Source organism: Cariama cristata, unplaced genomic scaffold (genome assembly GCF_000690535.1).
Source record: "Cariama cristata isolate BGI_N322 unplaced genomic scaffold, ASM69053v1 scaffold38960, whole genome shotgun sequence".
NCBI lineage: Eukaryota > Metazoa > Chordata > Aves > Cariamiformes > Cariamidae > Cariama > Cariama cristata.
Genome location: NW_009597050.1, coordinates 1 through 20,928, shown reverse-complemented (window position 1 = coordinate 20,928; position 20,928 = coordinate 1). Strand labels below are relative to the sequence as shown.

Below are 20,928 nucleotides of genomic sequence, written 5' to 3'. Positions count from 1 at the left end.
GGTCCCCCTCTCTCGGAGGCGGGTACCAGGTCCCTCACGCAGCCTGGTCCGCTGGCATAGCCGCTCTCCGCTGGCCATGCGCCTTTGGCCTGCCCTGCCTTCAGGTCACCCTTCACGCCGGAGCCATCTCCCTCCCCATCTGGGGGCAAGGCGCGCCTGGTGCACTCCATGGGCAGCGGGGGCTTGGGATGAGGTAGGAGTTTGGTGTAGGCCCCGTCGGGCATGCCAATGCACTGAGCCTTCTCGTCCACACCTGCCGGCGGCTCCACTGGAAAGAGAGGGGAAAAAGTCACACACCAGTCTAATTTTGGAAACTGGCCCTCCCCGCCCGACACATACGCACGCCTCCTGACGCTCACCCAAAGCACGTGTGCCAAAGAGTAATTCCTGCCAGCTTAATCAGGTCTACCAAAGTAGCCTCTCAGCATCCTCTTCTGCTGCTGACCTAAAGCTGCTGGGCAGCTCTGCCCAGCAAGTCCCTAACATCTGGATGGAGAAAGCATCCCACTTTTGTGCAAATGGAAGAGAAAAAGGAGTGACTTTCTAAAGCCATGAAGGTCCTTCCGTCATAAATACTCCAAAGCCTACGATGTCCCGTTCCCTTCTCAAACCTCTGTACAGGACTGCTGGAGCATGGCGCCAGGACAACTCCTCTTCTGTGGGGGCTACAGCCTCCCTCCCACACCCATCACACAGTCTTCCCCTCAGAGACCTTTAGTAATTCTGAAGTGCACTTTTGCAAAGTTGGGTGACCTATACTAGTGTTTCTTTTAAAAGAGCTCTTTTAAAAACTACTCATGAGGTTGCACCTCTCTTGGAAAGACGGCACACTTGGACTGAACCCTCGAGACACAGGCACGCTGTAGTCTGCAAGCCACCAGTAAGTCACACCTCCACCAGAGAAACATTGCACACTTGGGTTTGGTCTGACACACGGGTGTGCAGAGGCTGCCTAATGGAGAGGCAGAGCTGGGAAATACTGCAGTGGGGTCTACATGACAGCAAGATAAGAAATCAGGGTAACGGCAGCTTGATTTCAGGCTGCGTTACCCCTTCTGATCCACAAACCACACTTGCCCACAGCTTGGGCAGTAGCGTTACCACACACCGAGATGCTGCGGAGCTGATCACAGCCATATTTTAACCAACTGTGATTTGGAGATGCAGCTACTCTGCCCTGCAGTCACTCAACATCCTCCCTGGTCTCTGTTCTATATCCAGCACAGTTAAATAATGATGGCTTTTAAGCAATGCCACACAAGGAAGGAGTTTCCTCATAGCACAAGGCACACAAGGGATCGATAAAAGATGCAAGGGTTTTGATCTCTAGTTTACCAGCTAGAATTAATGAAAAAAAAAATTTTTTTTTTGATCTCTGGGGTTTTTTGATCTCTACTTCAGGTTTGTTTTATTTTTAGGGGTGTTTTTGATCTCTAGTTTGCCAGCTAGAATGAAAGAAATTCAACTAGAAAGAAACTTGCAATGGCACACGTGACATGCCACCCCACCTGAACTGACGTGGGTGCTCAGGGGCTTTCAGGCAGTTTTGTTGTGTGAAGATTTTGAGAGCTCACAAGCAAGGTGCACATGCATTTCAGAGGAGAAGCCATACCGACACATACTCAAAGAAGTATATTTAAACCATTTATTCACATAATGTCTTCTTTCCTTACTTAACTCTCTGCAGATCCAATTTTTATATTAACTCCAAGTGAGCTCTAGAAGCATCACAGCCTATGCTTTGCATTTGCACCCCAAGGCAAACTGATAACTTGCAGGTATATCTGGGACATAGGGGACCTCTGGTAGGCTATGGTGAAACAAAACGATCTTAGAAAAATCTAAGCGATGGCTGGAGTAGAAAATATATTTCAATTTATGTTAAAAAATAAAAAGACACATATAAAAACTGTGTGTCCCATGACTATTTAATCAAGATTCTAATTATTTTCTAGAAAAAAACCTTGCTTTTGTTGCTGAGCCTAAACCACTGTTTAAAATTGACTCCAGTAAGCCTGAAAGTCAGGGCATATTTCCCACATCTCTAGTGGCACAAATCCAAATAAAGCCACATTTGCAGACACAGGTTTTGTGCATCTGCATGACAGTTAAGGTTTGGGTCCCTATAAGTCTGGAGCCCAAGTACAACAAAGCTGGCCTGGAGGTGCTCCTGTGCCCTCCCCACAGGCGCACACCAGCGGGCAGAGGATCTGCCCCGGCACGGGAGGTGCAGCAGGCAGGGGGGATGGCTGGCAGCGAGCAAGGGGAGGTAGGCAGGGGGATGCAGGTAACAGAGGCAGGCAGGGAAGGTCAAACGCTGCAGGCAGGGGCTGCCGCGTTGGCAGGCGGGTGCATGAGGTGTTACCTTGGTTGCTCTCTGGCTCCATGGTCTGACTGGTTGGATCCTGTGAGCTCCCATTCCCCACGATGGGTTTTGGAGGCTGCACACCGGTGGCGGAGGCAGCGTGAGCCAGCTGGGGAAAGGGTCCGGGGAGGTGCGGTGGGGGCAGCTGGCGAGGGTGGTAAGGCACACCCGGCGGGCCCACGCGGGAGGACAGCTGCTGCATGGCAATCATCTCCGGGCTGTCCATCATGGAGTCCCCGCCCTGGCACCCTCTTTGAACCTGAGGTGGTCCCCCAAACAGAGCGGCTGGCGGCTGTGGCATCCTCTGGCTGGCAGCTTTCCCGGGCGGTCTGATATACCCTGAGGGAGGCACCCCGTGAGGTAGGAAATTTGATTGCTCAGTCCACTGGCTGGGAGGCAGCGGTGGCCTCATGGCCCGGGAGTCCATCATGTGACCCAGGGCATGGGGCTGGAGTGAGGGCCCCGGTCCCATGGGCGCCTTCTCCTCTGGCCCCATGGCATCCTCTGGCTGGCAGCTTTCCCGGGCGGTCTGATATACCCTGAGGGAGGCACCCCGTGAGGTAGGAAATTTGATTGCTCAGTCCACTGGCTGGGAGGCAGCGGTGGCCTCATGGCCCGGGAGTCCATCATGTGACCCAGGGCATGGGGCTGGAGTGAGGGCCCCGGTCCCATGGGCGCCTTCTCCTCTGGCCCCATGGCCACCTGGCTGGCAGGGCCATGGCTGCCATTCCACAATGCACGGTTCAGGTACTTGTAGGGCCGGTACATGTGCCCTGGGGGGACCTCCGAGCCCTCCGGTGGCCTCGCGGGGGGCCCATTGTGCCTTGAGGGTAGGAAGCCCTGCTGGAACTGGGCTGGTGGGTAGACGGCGTCAGGGGGTGGGCCACTCATGCGCCCCAGCTGCAGGGCACCCGGCCGGGGGCCAAGGCTGGTGACGTGGGTCGGTCCTGCACACGCCTGCTTCTCTGGGGCAGCCAGCCTGTGCCCACGATGCTCGCTCAGTCCCACGGCCGGCTGGGGAGGAGAGAGAGAGAGAGAGAGACAAGGTGAGTCTCAGCGGGAGCCATTGCACCAAGGAGCAGAGAAGATCCGTGGGTCCAGGACTGCTGGTCCCTTGGTTGCAGCGTTTCTTACCTGCATGGCAAAGTGCTGGTGCTGCTGGACCGGGTCTCCGGGATGGGGCTCAGGCACTCGCGGTGAGCCATACAGTTTTGTGGGATCTGATCCGCGCAGGGGACCAAATGTTCCTGGCACGGTTGGTCTCTGGAGGACAGGGAGGCATGCAGGAGGGAGAAATAAAACAATTCGTGAAGCACAGAAAAGCAGCAGAGCTGCTGCAGGTAGGGGAAAGCCAAGGCTGGAGGAACCACACAGATAAGCAGATGGGCTTTTTGGAGAAACCATGAAAAACCTGTAGTCTCTTTCCTACAAGGTGACACAACTTCCCTGCCAAAGCCACTCTCTCATATCTCAGACACGCATCCCTGCGCTCAAGGTTGCAATACAACTATTTGGGAGCAAGTAAGAAATGTGGAGGGGGCAGTGGTTCGCTCCAAGAAGAGAAGTGGACCACAGGAGTATGCAAGCAGGACAATGGGGGAATGTGCTGGATTTCTTTCAAAATACTCGTTGCCTCCAGCTCTCCTACTGCCTCCCACTATCTGCATCACAAGAATCGCTCTAAAAATTTTGCTTGATCTCTAGCTAAAAGGGCGAGGGGTAGCCTGGGTCTCAGAGGAGCAGCTGATGCACCACGCTACAAGACATCCCTGGTTAAATGGAAAAGGCAGTGAAGGATGGGTGAGGAACAGCCCAGAGAGGATGCAGAACAGGTGGCATTCAGGGAAGAAATGTTGGGCTAAAGGGAAGTCACTGCTGCAGTCCAGTGTGGCCTTGTGTTTGATTTCGTTTACTGCTTTTACAAATACTCAAGGAATGAAGTGCAGCAGTACACAAATGGCACAAAGTTACCACGCATCTGTAAACAATTGAGACAAAACAAGACCGGATTGTTCAGCATCATAAACTAGAGGTTAAGAGTGGAAATGTGACTGCTTTCCATGCACAATGGGGTAACTCTCCAAGGAGAGAAGAGAACTGGGGGAGCTAGGGCTGGCGCAGGACCACACAGGGACATGCCAGCTATGGGAAATGTTAGGAGACTGTTCCCAGCTAGTGCGGCAAAGACTGAAATGGTTCCAGTTTAAATTTAAGGGCTGAAAAGTTTCAGCTGTAGAAACCATAGCCCTGACCCTTAATATCTGGGAAAAGGTTCTTGCCACGCAGTAGGGATTTCACAGTGGAGAGCTTCATTCCCCTTTACCTCCCTCCCTTTGCAGGCCTAATGGGAGAAGAAGAGAAACTGCTCCTTACCATCTGGCTGGGATGTGGCACAGGGCTGGGCATGCCGCCGTACTGCAGAGAGCGAGGGAAACCTCGCCCATTGGAAGGACCCACTTCTCGAGGAGGCTGCATTGGGTTGCCACTTGGATCCTCCGCAGAGGACGAAGAGAAGGAGGAGGAAGAGGAAGAGGAGGAAGAAGCAGGAGCCCTGGAAGTAGCTCGATATGGTGGAGGTTTTCCTCCATTTTCCAGGCGTTGCTGTCTCTTGCCTGGTCCATCTGGGTCTCGCGACCGAGTCCAGACACTGCCTGCGCTGGAACGGCCAGTCCGCCGGCTCCTCTTCTCTCGTCTCCCGTCTTCTCTGATCCAAAACTCCTCATCTGTGTCTCCATCTTCCCCAGGGAAGTGTTTCATCATTGCTCGATGGAAACACCTCTCTAAGTTGTAAGCCATCTTGGTATATTCTGCAGTCAAAAAACCCAACAATATCAGGGATAAAGCCTTATAGAGAGAAACAATTAAGCAACATCAGACTTTCCCCATCAGATAAATCATCTCCCCTCCACAAAGTTTCTCTGAGGAAGACTTTTGTTTCTAACTATTTGACTTTGGTTTATGTTCTTAAATTTGATAAGCAACGCAGCATCAGATTTGTTCAGTAACTCCACCAGAGACAGGCACATAGGCATGACAAAGTACCATTAGCAGCATGGCCTGCAGAGTCAGCATTAACTCAGTGTTTCAGCATAGTGCCAAGAATTACATTACGAGAAGCACCACCTCTGCTCACAGAGATGTGTGACCTGAACAGTCAGCCAGCAGAATGCTAAGAGAAGAAATGTGAACTTCCAGCAATGCTATTTGATTACATTCAGAGGTTTTTCTTGGACTCGTTCAAGTCTCTGCTGTATGCTACAAGACAGAGGAAAATCAGCAAATGTATTTATCCATGTACAGTTTCTAAAGCACTTGCTGACTCCGACACAAAAGCTATTGCCAACACCAGTGTCCCCATTGCATCATTTCCACAGGACAGTTCTGCTCAGAAGGGTTCCTACTTTTCATTGGAGTGAATAGGAAGGAAAAGACATGTGAGAGGTGTTAATGACAAGGGCTTGAAGCAAATGACTTTCCAGTTGTTTCCACTAAACTGACCCTGAAGTTCCTCGGGAAACAGAGCTCTCCCAGTGGCAGTGCAGGAAAGCTTTCAGTGACAAGCCAGGTAGCTTTAACTATTTTCACTTTGAAGGTGGTGCTGGTGAGACACAGTCTGCAGTGATGACCCAACATATGGGAGCTGATTTCTTACCTAAGCAACATGTAGAATTTTAATTGGCAGGGCAATTAAACCCAGGGTTTCCCATTTGCAGACTCATGTTGTTCATTCAAAAGCCAAGGAACCTGAAAATTACATTTTGCATCCAAAGGACTACAAGCCTGGTTCATTCTTCACTTTTCTGTGGTACTCAACAAACACTGAAAGCTAACCAAACTCCAATGCTTTTCAAAGTTTGTGTTAGGCACTATGAGAAAAAGGGGCACACAGACACACACAAGCACACCAAGGAATGAACTCAGAAAGAAACAGACTTTCTTCTCTTTGTATGTTCTGCCTTCACCATCTACCAACAAGGGAGTCCCTTCATATGCCATGCCTGAAGTCAGCATGACCAAATTCTGCGAAAAACCTCACTAAAACCTCAGGCCATATTACTAAGGAGCTCCTACTCTTTCGTCTGGCCTCCCCAAAATAACCCTGAAAGAGAATAAGCACAAATCAAGTACTGGTAAGTAGGAAAAGATCACTGTTGGCTTTGACTGAGCACTGCAAATAGACGAACTTAGCATCTTACTGCTCTTACCACTGCCTTCACCATTGTACTTAAGACAGTTCCTGAACATGGTCTTCATATCGCCCACAAATTCTTCCTTGCTGCAGTACTGACCTCCATTCAACTTCTTCTCCATGCTAGAGATGTCCATGGGGGCCTGAAATGCAACAAAACCTCCCTTCAGTTACAGCAAGCGTAGTGGGGCTTACATAGTTGCATAGCGAGCTTCCTCACAGAGAGAGGATGGGGAGTAGAGGCTGCTCTCCTGAGACGCAGCCTCTCATCTTTGGTTTTCTTGACTTGTAAGGCTAGAAGGGACTACTGGAGTCACGCAGTTTGTCTGCGAGGGTAACACACCCACAAAACTTCAAAATGCTTCCAAAAAACTGCATCCCGGTCAACAAAGTGCATCAGTCAAGATGGCTGGACCACTTTCCATACCTTAATGATCTGGTAGTAGTTGGGAGCATATGATTCATCAACAGGCTCCAAGAAGGGCCAAGAGTCCTTGTGCGCCTTTACCACATCTAGAACTGGCAGTAGCAAAAGAAAGGTGAATGGTTACACACACCTGCCCAGGAGAGTATTTCACTTTGAGCGAGTCATGCAAAGAGGAATGCTGGGGCAGGACTAACCTTTGTACATGGCTGTGAACTCATCGTCCAGTTCAAAGCTGTAATGGGAAACGCAAGAGTGACTATGCAGGCTGAGGACATATAAGACACATGTTTGTACTTCAACTTCCCTTCCACCCCACGCACAGTGCCATAACATTGTCAAATAGGCCTCATCACAAACACTTGCTAGCATGGACCAAGTCCCGATGTTTCTCAGCTTACTCCTCGCTGTTCTCCAACCACACTTCTCCCTCCTCATTCCTGTAAATGATCACACTCCTCTCCTTCCTGTACTCACTACTTCAACGCATTTGTGTGCTGCATGCCCAGCTGCATACTCACAGATCCTTGGTCCTTCGCTCTTCCCTGGTCGGGGAACTGGGATCCAAGTGGGAAAGCTCAGGCGGGAGTTCCTTCCCCTGCGCCAGCAGCCAGGCCCGCTCTTCACGAAGCTTCCTCCTCCTGGCCCGTTCTGCAGTGGAGAGGGGGCAGAGATGAAAAACCATTCAGCACTCCTTGTCAACAACATCTTGCAGGGAAAACGAAGGCAGCTCCTGCAGCTCGCAAGAACTCCAGTGAAACATTCTTGTTCTTTCAGCAAAAGCAGCAACAGCACAGGAGCAGAGCAGGTGAGAATACAGCACGCCATCAACACGCCTCTTCATTTTCCCTTGACCTTACAATCATTGATATTGAAGTATTACTGTGATACAGTCACTCCCCTAGGCAGCTTCCAGACAAATTCCTGACTATGCATTGTACAAAGAGAGAAGTTCAGTGCACAGACCTAGGCATAGATCAGCACTACAGAAAGACCTGGTTTGTTAAGTTACCATCCTTCGAATGCTTCACCTCAGCCAGGTGAACTCAAGGCAGCTGGTTTTGCACTGAAGTGGATGAAGAGCAGTGCCAAGGGCAGGGTGAAGGTCTATCAGCTGGGTCACAATGAGTAACTGCGGTCATTAATATCCTCCGCCACCATAGCTAGCTTTGGGAAGATTGCTCAGGTAGGTCTTCATGGCCAGCAGCCAGAGCGAGCAAGCTGCCACACAGGACGGCCATTGAGACAGCTTTGGTTTAAGAGGTGAGAGACAGGAAGAAGCAACGTTGTTAATATAACCTGTGGTTTGCAACCAGACAGCTGGCCAACAGATTGCTTCATAATAGAAAGTTTATGGGCTCTTATGAACCTCATTTCCTTTTTTCTTATAGGAAATCTGAATTCATTTGACTTGCTAAACACCTGTGGTTGTACCAACTTTCTGTTGGAGCAGAATTCTGTGAAAGTAGCTTTCAAGGACAGATATTGTAGGAGTAAGATCCCAGAAAACAGGTCACATCGGGGAACACCCAGCATGAAAGAAAGAAGGGGGAGACTTGGCTAATAGCCTCTAGCAGAGGCTCCATCTTTGAAAAATGCCAAAGACTCAAGAAGCACCAGCTCTGGTGCTTAATTTACTCTCTTACTCTGTCAGCCAAAACCAAACTTGGGATGGGTGTTGAGGGCACAAGAAAACTAGGAATAGCTACAAGGTAGGTCTTTCCAGGGAGGTCCATGGCCACATATGTCAAAGACTGGTAAAAGAAAGTCCAAATTTCCCATTAGAAGACTCTGGGTAGCAGTGAAGTTGGGAGGACAGAGCTTGCATCTAAGATGTCCTACAGAAGCTAACAGCATCTATTATAACATTTAATGATGAGAAGTCCAACATCAAATTGCAGTTAACAGAGACTATTTGAGTCTGTCCAAGCACAGTTCAGTACTTCATGCTTCTTTTGTAAAATTAGCATCACTTAGATGACATTGTAATGGATGCCGAAGTGAGAAAGCTGAGAAAAACATGGGGCAATGATTTGGGCAGCAAAAGGAAAATCTCATAGCAACAGTAGCCAAGAGGTAAGGTGATGTAAATTTTAGAAATCCATCAAGGCCTGCCAAGGATCTGACCTGGTAAAGTGAAAGGAATTGGGGAGTGCGACCCTGGTACCAGACTGGAGCTCAGCCAGGATTGACTGCAGATCCCTCTACCACAGCAAGTGATTAATATAGCATGCTAAAGGTCACTGGCAGAGCTCATTGTCATGCTGTTGGCCGGAGCTGAGTCCTACCCAGCACCTATTAAAATCTAACCAATGCCCTAAAAAGTACCTCAGATAGCTAGAAAGTCATATGTACAAGAGATAATATTGGAGCAGCATCTGGGAAGAGAATTGGGAAACTCTAACCTGCTCTTGTGGTAGAAATCTAGAAAGCTGCTTTGACTCATAAATTCAGGAAGGTACAGATGGGCCCAGCAGGAGGGTTGCTACCTGGGGCGTGTGTTGGAGGGGAGGAAGTGAAATCCCAGACTGGAAACAGGAACATGATCTAAGAACAGGCATACAGTTCAAAACTGAGAAGCAGGTGAAGTGCTGATGAAGTCCATCAGAGAGCAGATATCTCACCCTGTGTTTCGCATCACCCCTCTACAGAAGACCTTACAAAATTAATGTTAAATCTCAAACAGACTGCAAAATACAAGAAAATCTTTGTTACCCTAAAATCTCTGTTGACAGATGTCCAATTTTAACAAGTCTGAACCAAGCAAAACAAATGACTTAATTTTCAAATCACTTTCTGTCCGTCATAAGAACTGTCATGCAAGTAAATGCTAATGGAGAGTGTGCTTGGCAAAAAGGAAAGATGGTTAAGAAGCCAGTTTTACCTGGATAGCTGCCGTTTCTAGGGATGAAAAATACTGCGGTGATTTAACTGAACAAGTCAGCCGTTTAAATAACCCTTCTAAACAGCTTTTGCACGAGCTTAAAAGGAGACTTCTCCTGACTTATCCTAAACTGACTAGGGACAAGTTTAAACGAAACTAAAAGAAACTGCACAAACCAAAATAAAAGCATCTCTGCCAAGAAAAGCATGAACGTATGCTAAATTGGCTTAAAACAGTTTACTGCCCAATCCCATGCAAGTTTCTCTGAGTAGCTCTCATGTCTTTACATCAGATGATGTAGTGATCGCATTCATCCAGAAAAGGACATGGCTTATACTAAAACAAAACCTTTTTACAGGTACATTTATCTTTGCAGCTCTTCTGCAATTTTGTCTATACAGATGGAAAAATAAAGCACAGAGAATATGGAATTTGCTAAGATGAAACAGATATCTGTGGCAGATATGGAAGCTGCACAATTCTCAGTTTAAAGCACTGGATTAGCTAGGACTGGCAACCAGGAATATATGAAGGCCAAGCAAGTAATTGGATTCTCTAAAGGTTAGAAAGGTAAGCAGGTAAAAAACCCTATTCTTAGATAACATCTGGTCTGCTACCAAACATCTGGTAGCAGACTCTTTCATCTTGGAAAATTTACAAGGTTTGCATGAACTTAATCTTTTTACCTTTTCTGATTCTTTATCCACTTAAGGATTCACAGTACTGATACCACCACACATTACCATCGGTTTTCTGAAGATGTTCGGCCTTTCACTGGAACTGCAACAGCCCAGCCAGCCACTGCAGCAAAAGCAGCAGATAAAGGAATTCCTATAAGGGAGGCTGACAGAGAGAAGGCAGCCAGAAATGAGCCTGCTCTTAGACACCAGTGACTACATGTACTGGCTGAATGCCTGCTGTCTGTGCCTTGATATGATGTATTTATCACAACACGGCTATTTCTTGCAGAACAGCTTAAATCAGCATTTGATTCAAAATGATGAAAAAACAAGACTAACACCTGAAGTTGCCACCTCTGGTGCTCTGTTTAGCTTGGTCCCCTCATCTTTAGTTGTCTAATTGATAAGGCCAGTAGCAATATAATATAATATCTTGTTACTCCCATGTTGTTCCCTCCCTTTTCTTCTCAAAGGGAATCCTTCTTTCATCATGCATTGGGCCAAAAGGACCAAATTCTGTTCAGCAAGAGCAAAGCCAGCTAATCCTGCACACAGGGAAAGCCGTGAGAAGGCTAGTGGGGAGACAGAAGAGAACAGAGGAACAACATGAATAGTAGGAAAAAAATTACAGCTGGGGCAAGGGAGAAACCAAGCATGATTTGAGGAAGATGACACAGTTGGGTGCACTACAGAACAGCCACCAATACCGAGGGAGATAGCCAAAGGAAAAGAAGCTACAGTCAGACCAATTTATCTGAGGTAAGTAGAAGAAAAGATATTCCTCTTAGCAGATCTGGCAGGGCAGGAATGCAAATGGCAGATCTTAATTCAAGATCTCAATCTTAGCTTTGAAAGCTTCCATCCCTGCTTCACACTGGTCGCACATACCTTCCACTGCTTTGACCTTCTCCTCCATCTCTCTCTTTCTCTCCTCCTTTAGCAGCTGTTCCTGCTCCCTCTTCTGCACCGCTATAAGGATTTGGCGTTCCTCCTCTTCCTCTCTGCGCCTCTGCTTCTCCATCGAACTCAGGACATTTGGGTTTACCTGTGACAAAATGGTGCACCAAAAACTGTAATGCATCAGCTTATTGAAGTCTGAGCAGAGGCAGGTTTACTTTGAGCAAGCATTAAAGCATACCTACAACGAATGGCTGGGGGAAAAAAAAAAAGGAAAAAAAGGATTTGTACATATGAATTCTCGGATGAAAAGCAACACGTAAAGGAAAGTTATTTGTCAAGCAATGAAATCCTACTGATACAGGGACAAAGGAAGGAGAAGAGATGGGTTGGACAAGCTGCCACTCTGCCAGGAATGCACTGCACACATTCCCCTTCTGGGCAAAGGATTCAGGCTGTTGACACCCCCACACAACACCTCTACCCCTTCCAGCTAGGAGAGCCCCGAGTTGCAAGTATGAGCAGAAAGGACTACTCCGCTGAACATGGTTCTGCTATAAAACACAGAGTAACTAGGATAGGACAAGAGACTGGTACAGCCTTGCATCAAGGTATCATTTGGAGTGTTTTCCTTTCCTGGTCAGAATAAGGTCTGCCATATTTCTGTGTGCTAATCTCCCCTGAACTAGCTCTCGCTTGTTTATTTGGTCAGTTTTCCTGCTGGGTTCCCCAACCATATTTCTTACTCAAGGATGCCTGGCTCTTTATTGCCCCACTTCCTCACCTCCCCACTTCCAGCAGGCTGCAAGGCTGTGTTTGATCCGACTTCGACTGCAGGCTTCCCATACCAGGGATTGTGTGCTATTTCTCCAATAAAGTGCAAGGTATGTATATGGCAGTGTGGAATTACCTTTATTAGCTGAATTTAATTATAAGACAGACAAATGAATTGGTCATCCACCAGCCACTCCCACCTCTCTAACTTCTGCAAGACCAAGATATGTGTGCTGTATCAGCAGGGAATATCAACTGGAAAAAGAACAATGTGCATACAGTTTTCTCTGCCTTCATTTTCAGGGAATAACCAGCAACCACCACTTACGCAGAAGGCATTTCCTGAGGATTAGCAATCAGCTGGGGTCCCTTGGCTGCTGCTCAGACCATCAACTTTTCCAGGCCCATTATTAATCCCCAGAAAAAATTCTGGCACCACGATTACTATTTTGTCCTTGTTTCATTACCAAGAAGTGGAACCTCGGCATGTTTTGATAAGCGCCTAGAAATACTGTCTGGTTTCACTGTACATTCATTCCCCCTCTGCCTCCCCTTCCCCTACCCAGCACTGCCCTACAACGTCCTGCTGCAGCTCTCTGTGGACAAACATTGTGTATTATCTCCCTGTCTCCAGCAGCAACAATATACTAAGAGAATTATGCTTCAACGACTGACAGCCATGGAGAAGTGTCAAAGAGAGAGTGATAGGACTCTTGACAACATTGGGACCGTAACCCGCATCTAGAGACAGACTGGACAGCAAAAACACCTATTCTGTGCTAATCTTTTTAGTGAAACTCACACCATGATCTCACCACAAGGGAACTCTGCCCATCATTTTCTCCTTTTCATATCTTTGCCAAATATTAGTCCTTCACTCTTCTACCACCTTCCTATGGAAACCATTCTGTGAGTCCACCTTTAGGTTAGCCAGCTTCTCCTCACATTCCGTCTAAACTTAATCACTCATCCCCTCATTCCATACAATTATTCCTAATTAAGCTCTTCTGGGCAAGCATAAATTCTCTTCTTCAGCCAACGTTCCAGCCTTTATGGGCTTCCTCAGACACTTACACGAAACTCCCATGTTTCTGTAATTAGGTTAAATGTTTCCTCATAAAGCAATCCTTCCAGCTCCCTAACCATTCCAGTTGTCTCTCTCAACCTTTCCTCCAACTGATCAATACCCAAACACCAGGATGCCCAGGACTGAAACTTCTATGCCAAGTACAAGAGGTCAAGAACCTACAGAATGGGGTTCTACATTTCCACTTTTGAGTCTTTTCATATCCCTTCCTCAGCCACTCTACCACCCAGTTTCCTTTCATGCACTGCAAACATCGTCCTTTCAGGCTTGATCCTGATCATCATCAACTAGTTTTCCCCCAACTTCCTAGATCAATCTTTAAATTGCAATAGGAACTAAAAACCATCAGGTTCTGCAGCAATTAGGAAGAAGAAGAGGTGAGCAGGAACCAGCCACCAGAAGTTGGTGCACCAAGATATTTTATTGAGGATGTGACTATCAGACTCTAGATTCTCCAGCCAGTAGATCTAAGCCAGCCTGGCATGACACACCAATTTCTTCAACTGTTAGTACACAGGTCAGACCTTCCCTTTCATAGAGCTTCCACCATTCATGTCCTACAGAAATGTGAACACAACATCCAAGCCATTGTGCTCACACCAGGGCCTCTCCAAGCCTGCAGGGTGCATTCAGCACCCTATACTGTAACGGCGCAACACAGAATCTATAGCACATTCCACATCAGCCCACCACAAACACGGGATCGACAAAGCAATAGGATAATCTGAAGCAAAGGAGAGGATGTCATCCTAGCAGGCCTACGAAGAGAAGAAAAGGGAAAAGCAGAAACCACAGCGCAGTGTAGTGAGCACCAAGGGCTGCAGCAGATGCTTGCGACAACTGCACTTGCTCCCTGCGGCACTTGCAGGGCAGCAGCAATGCTGGTACTGGCTCTTCGAGACACTTCAGATGCAGAAATAGCCAGATTTTCAGACAGACCTACTGCCTGGTATCCCACTTGGGGGATGAGAGTGCTCAACTCAGGGTTAAAAAAATAAGCAAACGTAAACAAGTAAACTTCTACTAGATGTGATGGAAGCAGACGCCTATTAGAACTATAAAAGCAAGAACCCAATACAAGTTGAACTTCCTTCCTGAATGAAAAGGTGGCAAAGGGATGTTTCTCCAGTTTCCTCCCCACTTGGAGGATAACAAGCACCCCTCTTATCTGCGACCACAGCATCACCGCCTCCTTCCCTCCGCCAGAGAGCACTCCAGGACACCACATCACTGCCTTTTCCCCCTGGGACCCCAAAAGGGCCAAACTTCTGCCTTTTACTTTGCTCTCCAGACAGCGGGTATCAGGCTTCAGGGGCAGAAGGCCAGGAGGCATGGGTGCCCAGGGCACCCTGGCCTCCTCCAGCCACACTCCCCAGCCCCTCACCCTCCAAACCTTTCCTGCTCCAGTTTCCGCAGCACTGCCCTAATGAGGGTGCTGCTCAGGCAGCTCTTTAATGAGGAGCTAATCTGAACCACCTGTTGAGAAATCCCCCGCAGGATTAGGAGCCTATGGAGCAGTTATATCTCGGACCGAAGCAGCATCCAGCTCATGGAGTCGGGAGGAAGGGGTCACCCCTGCACTGGGCAGAGGTTTTCTCCCTTAGGCTCGCCTGCTGCCCACTCCTCGCTGGGCAAACAAGCCATCAGACATGCTGGCACCTTCCCTGGCTCCCTGGTGGCAGGGATGGCCGCCACATCCTGCTGGGGAGCCGGCACAAACATCACTACCCTTGTGCTGACTGGCTCCCCGTGCCCCTGCGCAGCGGGTGCCAGGAGGGCCCCCTGCTCACTGGAAACGTTTCACTGGCCCACAGGCAGCAATTAACAGCCCTCTGCTGCCACAGACCTGGAGCACCTGCGGTACTGATTAGCATCATTCAGGCTCCATGTGTTTCCCACTCCCCTCCTCCTCTGGGATTTCTGCTGCCTGTGAACAAACACGTGTCCCTGCACTTCCTGCATGGTGGGCTTTGCAGAGAGCAATTCTGGCCCCAAACTGACCATCACTGGGGTCTTATTTTCCTCTCGGCAGGCTTTTATCTGCAGCATGATGAGAGGTTCTTCCTTCCTTTTATTTATCTATTCTAAGTAATTACATTTATTGTGGGGAACTGTACTTTCTCCTTTGTTTTGCGGGAACGCCTGAGCCTGGCTCACAGGGAATATTCTCTGCAGTTTAATTTCACAGGGTTTGACAAAACACCAGGTAACTACGTTTTCATTACATCTAGAGTGAGAGACTGTGCCACGGCCTGATAGAATCAAGCCAATTTTTTCCTCAGAAGCTAATCCCGTGTCGCCTGACCGATTGTTTTGGGTAGCAGTTGCCAGTTCAAAGACCCCCCATCTCCACCGTACCATCCCCCTGGCTGTGCCAGCGTGACTGTTGGGGGCTGCGTGGTGAAGTGGATCGGAAAGCTGATCTACCTTAAAAATAACCCCGACCAAAGAAAAAGGTTATATTTAACTCCAGTCATTTTCCTGGGTCTGGGTCACTGCACAGACCCGCAAGCAACAGCGCTGTTACACTGATGGGGTGGAGAGGAGACGAGGGTGAAGAGGCACGGAAAGAGCCGCTTCAGCCGACAAGGCTGCAGTTTGATAAGCATTTCTTTAAGCAGCCTAAATTGTGACTTCCATTTCCAGCTGACCCCCTCCTCGCTCAGCTCTGTACCACGTCAGTCATTCTTTTCTCCTGCCGCACTATCTACACCCTCATGTGTTTGCAGCCTCACGTTTTCCCCTTGGCTGAATTTCTGTCATTTCCCTTTGTAAGCCGGTTCTTCTAGCCCTCTCATCCTTCTTCAACTTTTCTTTGAACTGCCTCGAATGTGCCAGCACTTTCATTGAAGTGGAATTCCCCAGACTGAGCGCAGATTTCCATATGCAGCTGCACCGGGGAGTCTGCGGCGAGGCCGGTTACCTCTGCGATCCAGAGGGCAGCACCTCCCTGCTCGCCATAGAAACCCCGAGTGTCAGCCTGCCTTTGACAGGCATTACCACCCATCTCTCTTTCAGCACAAGCACTTTCAAACGACTCCTTCCCACTGAATAGCGATGCTGCGGTTTATTTTTCCCCCCAGGAGGCATCTGCTCTCGCCTCCCTCCGTCGTCCTCCCCCTCGCACCCCCCCTCACCTCCTGCTTGATTGGTTTGATGGGCTGATGGTCAGACATCCACCTGGGAGAAAACTCTGTCCGCTGCAGACGCTTCTCCTGAAACAGGGTTGAGAATTGAGGGAAGGAAAAAGAGAGTGGAGGAAATTAGGGCACATCGGTGACACTGGCAGGAGAAACTCTGGGAGCTAGAAGTGACCATGAAATCTCTATTAGCTTTACAAGGGTAGCAAACAAGCAAACTGAACTCAATCCAAGAACATCACGCTGACTGCAGAGCCCATTTTACAAAGCCATGTAGCCGAAGGATCCCATTCCAAATCTGTCCCACCTGAAAACATCCAGTTGACAGACAATCTCCTTCAGAGTTTCGGGGCTCTGATATACCAGCTGAAGCAGACTTAGCCAGGACAGCTAAGGCAGCCACTGCCCCTTCAGCAGAGCCAGCTGAGAAACAGCAGTAAAAGTGGAATCAGAGGCAGTTTGCATAGAAAAGCTAGGCTGTAAATCACAGCAGTTCAAAAGCAGACAGAGATTCCCTGGGGACACAGAACACGGCTGAAGACAGTAACCCCTTCAGCCATCCTACCTATGCTGCCATGCGGTCATGAACCAACTCCAGCCCTGCCACTCCATTGGGGAGAGTCTTTCTCCCCATACACAAGCTAAACAGCCCCTGCATCCGCGACACTTGCAGGCTGGAGGCCTGGGGGGAGCAGGACAAGGTGAGGGCTGGTTGGATTTAGGTCTCCTTCAATCAGTAAACATCCATGCTCTTGGAAGCGGTCAAAGAGAGGTAAACAGGATGTCATGTCTCCTCACCTTCTGTGCAATCATGTTGCAGATCTCCGGCAGGAAGTCTTCGCTCAAGAGTTTGTAGAGCTGCCGCTCTCTAAGGGAAGTCCTCTCTCTGAAGCTCTCTGTGACCTGCCTCCACTCCTCTTCCGTCTGACACAGCAGCCACCATGTCCCACGGCCAGGCCCCTGGGACCCTTCAACAACATGAAAGGATGTTATCTCCACAGCAGTTATGACTAACAACTTTTCTTTATCCCTTCTCCTCTCCTCAGGGCTCAGGAAGAGCAAAAGATACTGCCAATGGCCACTGTTATGAGAAACATGCTCTTTGCTAGAGACCCAGAGCTCTCTTGATCCGCCAGAAGCACTGCTACCTCCCCTAGCGACACTGAAAGTGATGCCAAGACACAGAGGAAGTACACAGGTGAAGAAGTAATGGTGGCATTTTGCAACCCATGGGTAGTGCGACATCCCTGTAGCAAGCCTCCATTCCAGTTATGATGGACCACAGAAATGGATTTAATTTGTCTCTTGTAATGGAGGCTGTCAGCCAGAGCAGGACATAAGGTAATGCAAATGTCTGATTTAGTCTGGCAGCAGAATAAAAACATCAAAAATGAATGTTAATTTAAACAAGCTATTTTTCCCTTTTTTTTAGCACTGCAAACCTTTGCTGCAGTGAATAAAACCTCCCATTCTTCCCAAATGAGACATTTTGTTTGCAGGCACTTGAAAGAAGAGAAGAGGAAGTGAAGGATGGGGTTCATCAGGCTGCCAGATGAGGGGGAAGTTCCAAAAGTTCACATCCCATCCCTGCTTGATCCAGAGTGGGATCTGAAGCAGATCACCCACCTCTCTCAAGCATGTCCCAACTACCAAGACACTCTGAGCTGTTCCATCTTGTGTGAAACATTTGAATATTAATTGCGAAGGAAGGACTCTCTTGCGTGCTGGTTGGAACACCCACCTGGAGACGGGGAATGTGGTTCCTGCTCCGCAAAGGTTTACACAGAGCAGAGAAGCCTCATGGGTTGCAACTTGCATGCTTTTGCCCCGGGACGCTCTCTGAGCAAAGAAGGTTGTGGCCCATTTTTGGGGAGGGGGAAGATGTTGTTTCAAACCCCTTTGGGCCGAGGGGTTCTCAGCTCCCTCTAGACTTTTCTAGAGCTAACCCCTGGCTACTGGAAAGAAAGCAATGGTCACCACCCTCACTGGCAGATGTTATGCAGCATCTCACCACATTTTGAAGCAAATTAACCATGAAAATAATAAAGAAGTAAAAAAACCAAGCCCCTTTCTTTCTGAACCTGACTCTGGGCCCTTTGTGGATCTGAGCTGCCAGAAGCTCTGGCTCATGAGCTATCAGGTTGCCCCAGGAAGACTGGAGAGCTGCAGCCTCCTCCAGCCTCCTGCCCTCTTCTCAGAAACCTCCATGCCGCGGTAGTGGCACAGAGTGAGTGTCTGCTAGCTCCAGGTCACAGGCCAGCCTACACCTTAATCCACCCTTGGCTTCAGCTCAAACTAATGCGCTGGGGACTGGTAACCGAGATGGCAAAGGAGATGGTGAAGGACCAACCGTGTGCTGGTTTCTACTGCCCTGGGTATGCGAAGCCGTCCCCTGCCCGCCTGCAGTGGGGAACTTACCTGCAGGCTGCCCCCAGAGCCTGCACTCTTGTTACCCCTTCCCTTGCCAGCTGCCTACGGGCGACTCATTTCAACAGCAACCAGGACTAAGGCACTGCTTTGTGCCACCAGAAGATTACTCTGCAGCTGAAGTGACACAATTTGCTGGAAGACAATGATCTGATAAAAGCCCCAGTGCCTCACACGCATCGCTCTGGCTCTGCCGCCCAGCTCCAGAGCAGCCGCCAGGATATCTGAAGACAAAGGGTGAAGGGAAGGAGGCTTGGGAAAGACAATGCCACCCTTGCCTTTTATTCTGGGGCAACCGGCAGGCTGAGCCCCTGGGTTATGTGGAAGCCGATGGATCCACATGTATGACAAATGAGTCCCAGCCCCCTCGCACTCACTTTCACATTATGTTGCTTTTTCTGCTTGCCTCGTTAACCCTTAGGTGGGTATCCTCAAGACATCATTTACCAAGCTCTGCTGCCCAATGGCCACTGGGAAGCAGAGGTGAGGAGAATCAAAAAGGTTCTTCCTTCCCTATCTTGGCATCACTGACCCCACTTTCCTTCCAGTCTGAAAAAACACACACGCTGCAAACAGGGGCTCGTGTTCACCTCATCCCTGGAGCAGCAAAGGCCATTCACAGCCTGTTGCCATCAACTTTAGTGAGTAGGTGGGCTCCCAAGCCCTAGTGTAACCCAATAGGTTAGGTATTTTTATCCCAAACTAACCCACAATAAGATAGGAAGCCCACAGGTGTCCAAGCTCTCAGCCGCAAGGCAGCCTGTAATGCCAACCCCTCCTTCCAAACTCGGCCCCAACCACTGGCAGAAAGACTCTCCCTTTCCTGAGAAAGGTATCTCTCCAGGCTTTGATAATTTAAGAGCCATGTTAGCTGATCCTATCAACTCTGACCCCGCAAAATCTCTTTACCATTTCTTATCTGAGTCTCACGGATTAGCAAGTTCTCTTCTGCCTTCTCCCTACCAAAAAAGAAAGAGAAGAAGTGATACAATAAATACGTTACTTCACATCACTGAAATGCAGCTGCTTCTGAGGAGAAGAATGGGGAATGCAGCAATTATTCAATGCACAGCAAAACCATGAAAAAAAACACAGTGCAGAACACATGTTTGATATATATTTTCACATATATATTTATCACAGCTTCATAAAATTTTAAGAATTGAAGGGTGCAGGCTGGAGTTTGGCAAGGACAATATTTCAATTCTTCTGGGAAGCATCCCAAAATCTATACTGACGCAAGTGGTCAGGATTTGTGGCTTCAAGTGCCACACAGTGACAGCATTCTTTATCAGGAGCATATCCTCTAGCACTGGCCGAAGGAACTGTATTCGAAGTGAGGTGATTGGAAGAGTGATACCCACTGTTTCACCAAACTTGGCTTCCAGCTCAGTCAGAATTTTCTTTGGAGAGTGATCAAAGCATCCACCAAGTCTGAGCTTGCTTCACTTCAGAGATGCATTGAAATTATGGCTGCATGGTATATACATACTTAGTGGGGGAACCCCAGAAGTACATTATATTTCCCTCTGGGAACATATGCATTTTATGTCTATTGCAACAACCTTTCCATACCTCAGCAGATTTTCCTCCAGTAGTTTTTTCCGCTTTGGGGGTCGCCCTCGTCTCTTGCCTGTTTTCCCAGGAACATTTGGGGTGTTTGTCTGCCCTCCGCATCCCCTGCGAAATGGCAAAACCACCATGAAATACCTGCTGAGCAAGGGAACTGTGGCTGGCAGGATGGGAGAAGGGCAGGGAAATCAGAACAGCTGCTAGGAACCCAACCAAAGGAGGGATTAAATCAGAGCAGAAACGGGACAGGGAGGGGAGGAGAGGAGGGATTCCCGCTGGCTGGGAGCCTGATCTGGGAGCCGCCGGCACGATGCGGGGCAGACGGGGAGGAATGCGGTGAGGCAGGCAGCATCGCTCCCACAGCAGGCTCTCCTGTTGCCACAAAGGCTGCAGACTGGCTCCGACACAATGCGCGACGCGGGGCAGCTCGCAGTCTGCTTGGCAACTCCGCTCGCGCCCCGCACTGCCCTAGCCCTCTCCCAGCCCCCC

At 48.8% G+C, this 20,928-nt stretch overlaps 1 protein-coding gene across 1 annotated transcript in view; it reads right to left on the bottom strand.

The window, feature by feature from the left end:
- Positions 1–20,547, bottom strand: part of CECR2 (cat eye syndrome chromosome region, candidate 2) — a gene marked incomplete at both ends in the record, with an annotated part of 22,629 nt that extends 2,082 nt beyond the window's left edge. Inside the window, 14 exons of the mRNA XM_009708424.1 lie at positions 5–268; positions 2,366–2,867; positions 3,068–3,379; positions 3,500–3,628; positions 4,739–5,172; positions 6,571–6,697; positions 6,982–7,073; positions 7,176–7,213; positions 7,500–7,629; positions 11,431–11,587; positions 16,438–16,515; positions 17,239–17,408; positions 19,777–19,826; positions 20,443–20,547. Coding sequence (XP_009706726.1) covers positions 5–268; positions 2,366–2,867; positions 3,068–3,379; positions 3,500–3,628; positions 4,739–5,172; positions 6,571–6,697; positions 6,982–7,073; positions 7,176–7,213; positions 7,500–7,629; positions 11,431–11,587; positions 16,438–16,515; positions 17,239–17,408; positions 19,777–19,826; positions 20,443–20,547 — 2,588 coding nt within the window. The remainder of the gene's footprint in view (positions 1–4; positions 269–2,365; positions 2,868–3,067; positions 3,380–3,499; positions 3,629–4,738; positions 5,173–6,570; positions 6,698–6,981; positions 7,074–7,175; positions 7,214–7,499; positions 7,630–11,430; positions 11,588–16,437; positions 16,516–17,238; positions 17,409–19,776; positions 19,827–20,442) is intronic.
- Positions 20,548–20,928: the final 381 nt, after the last annotated feature.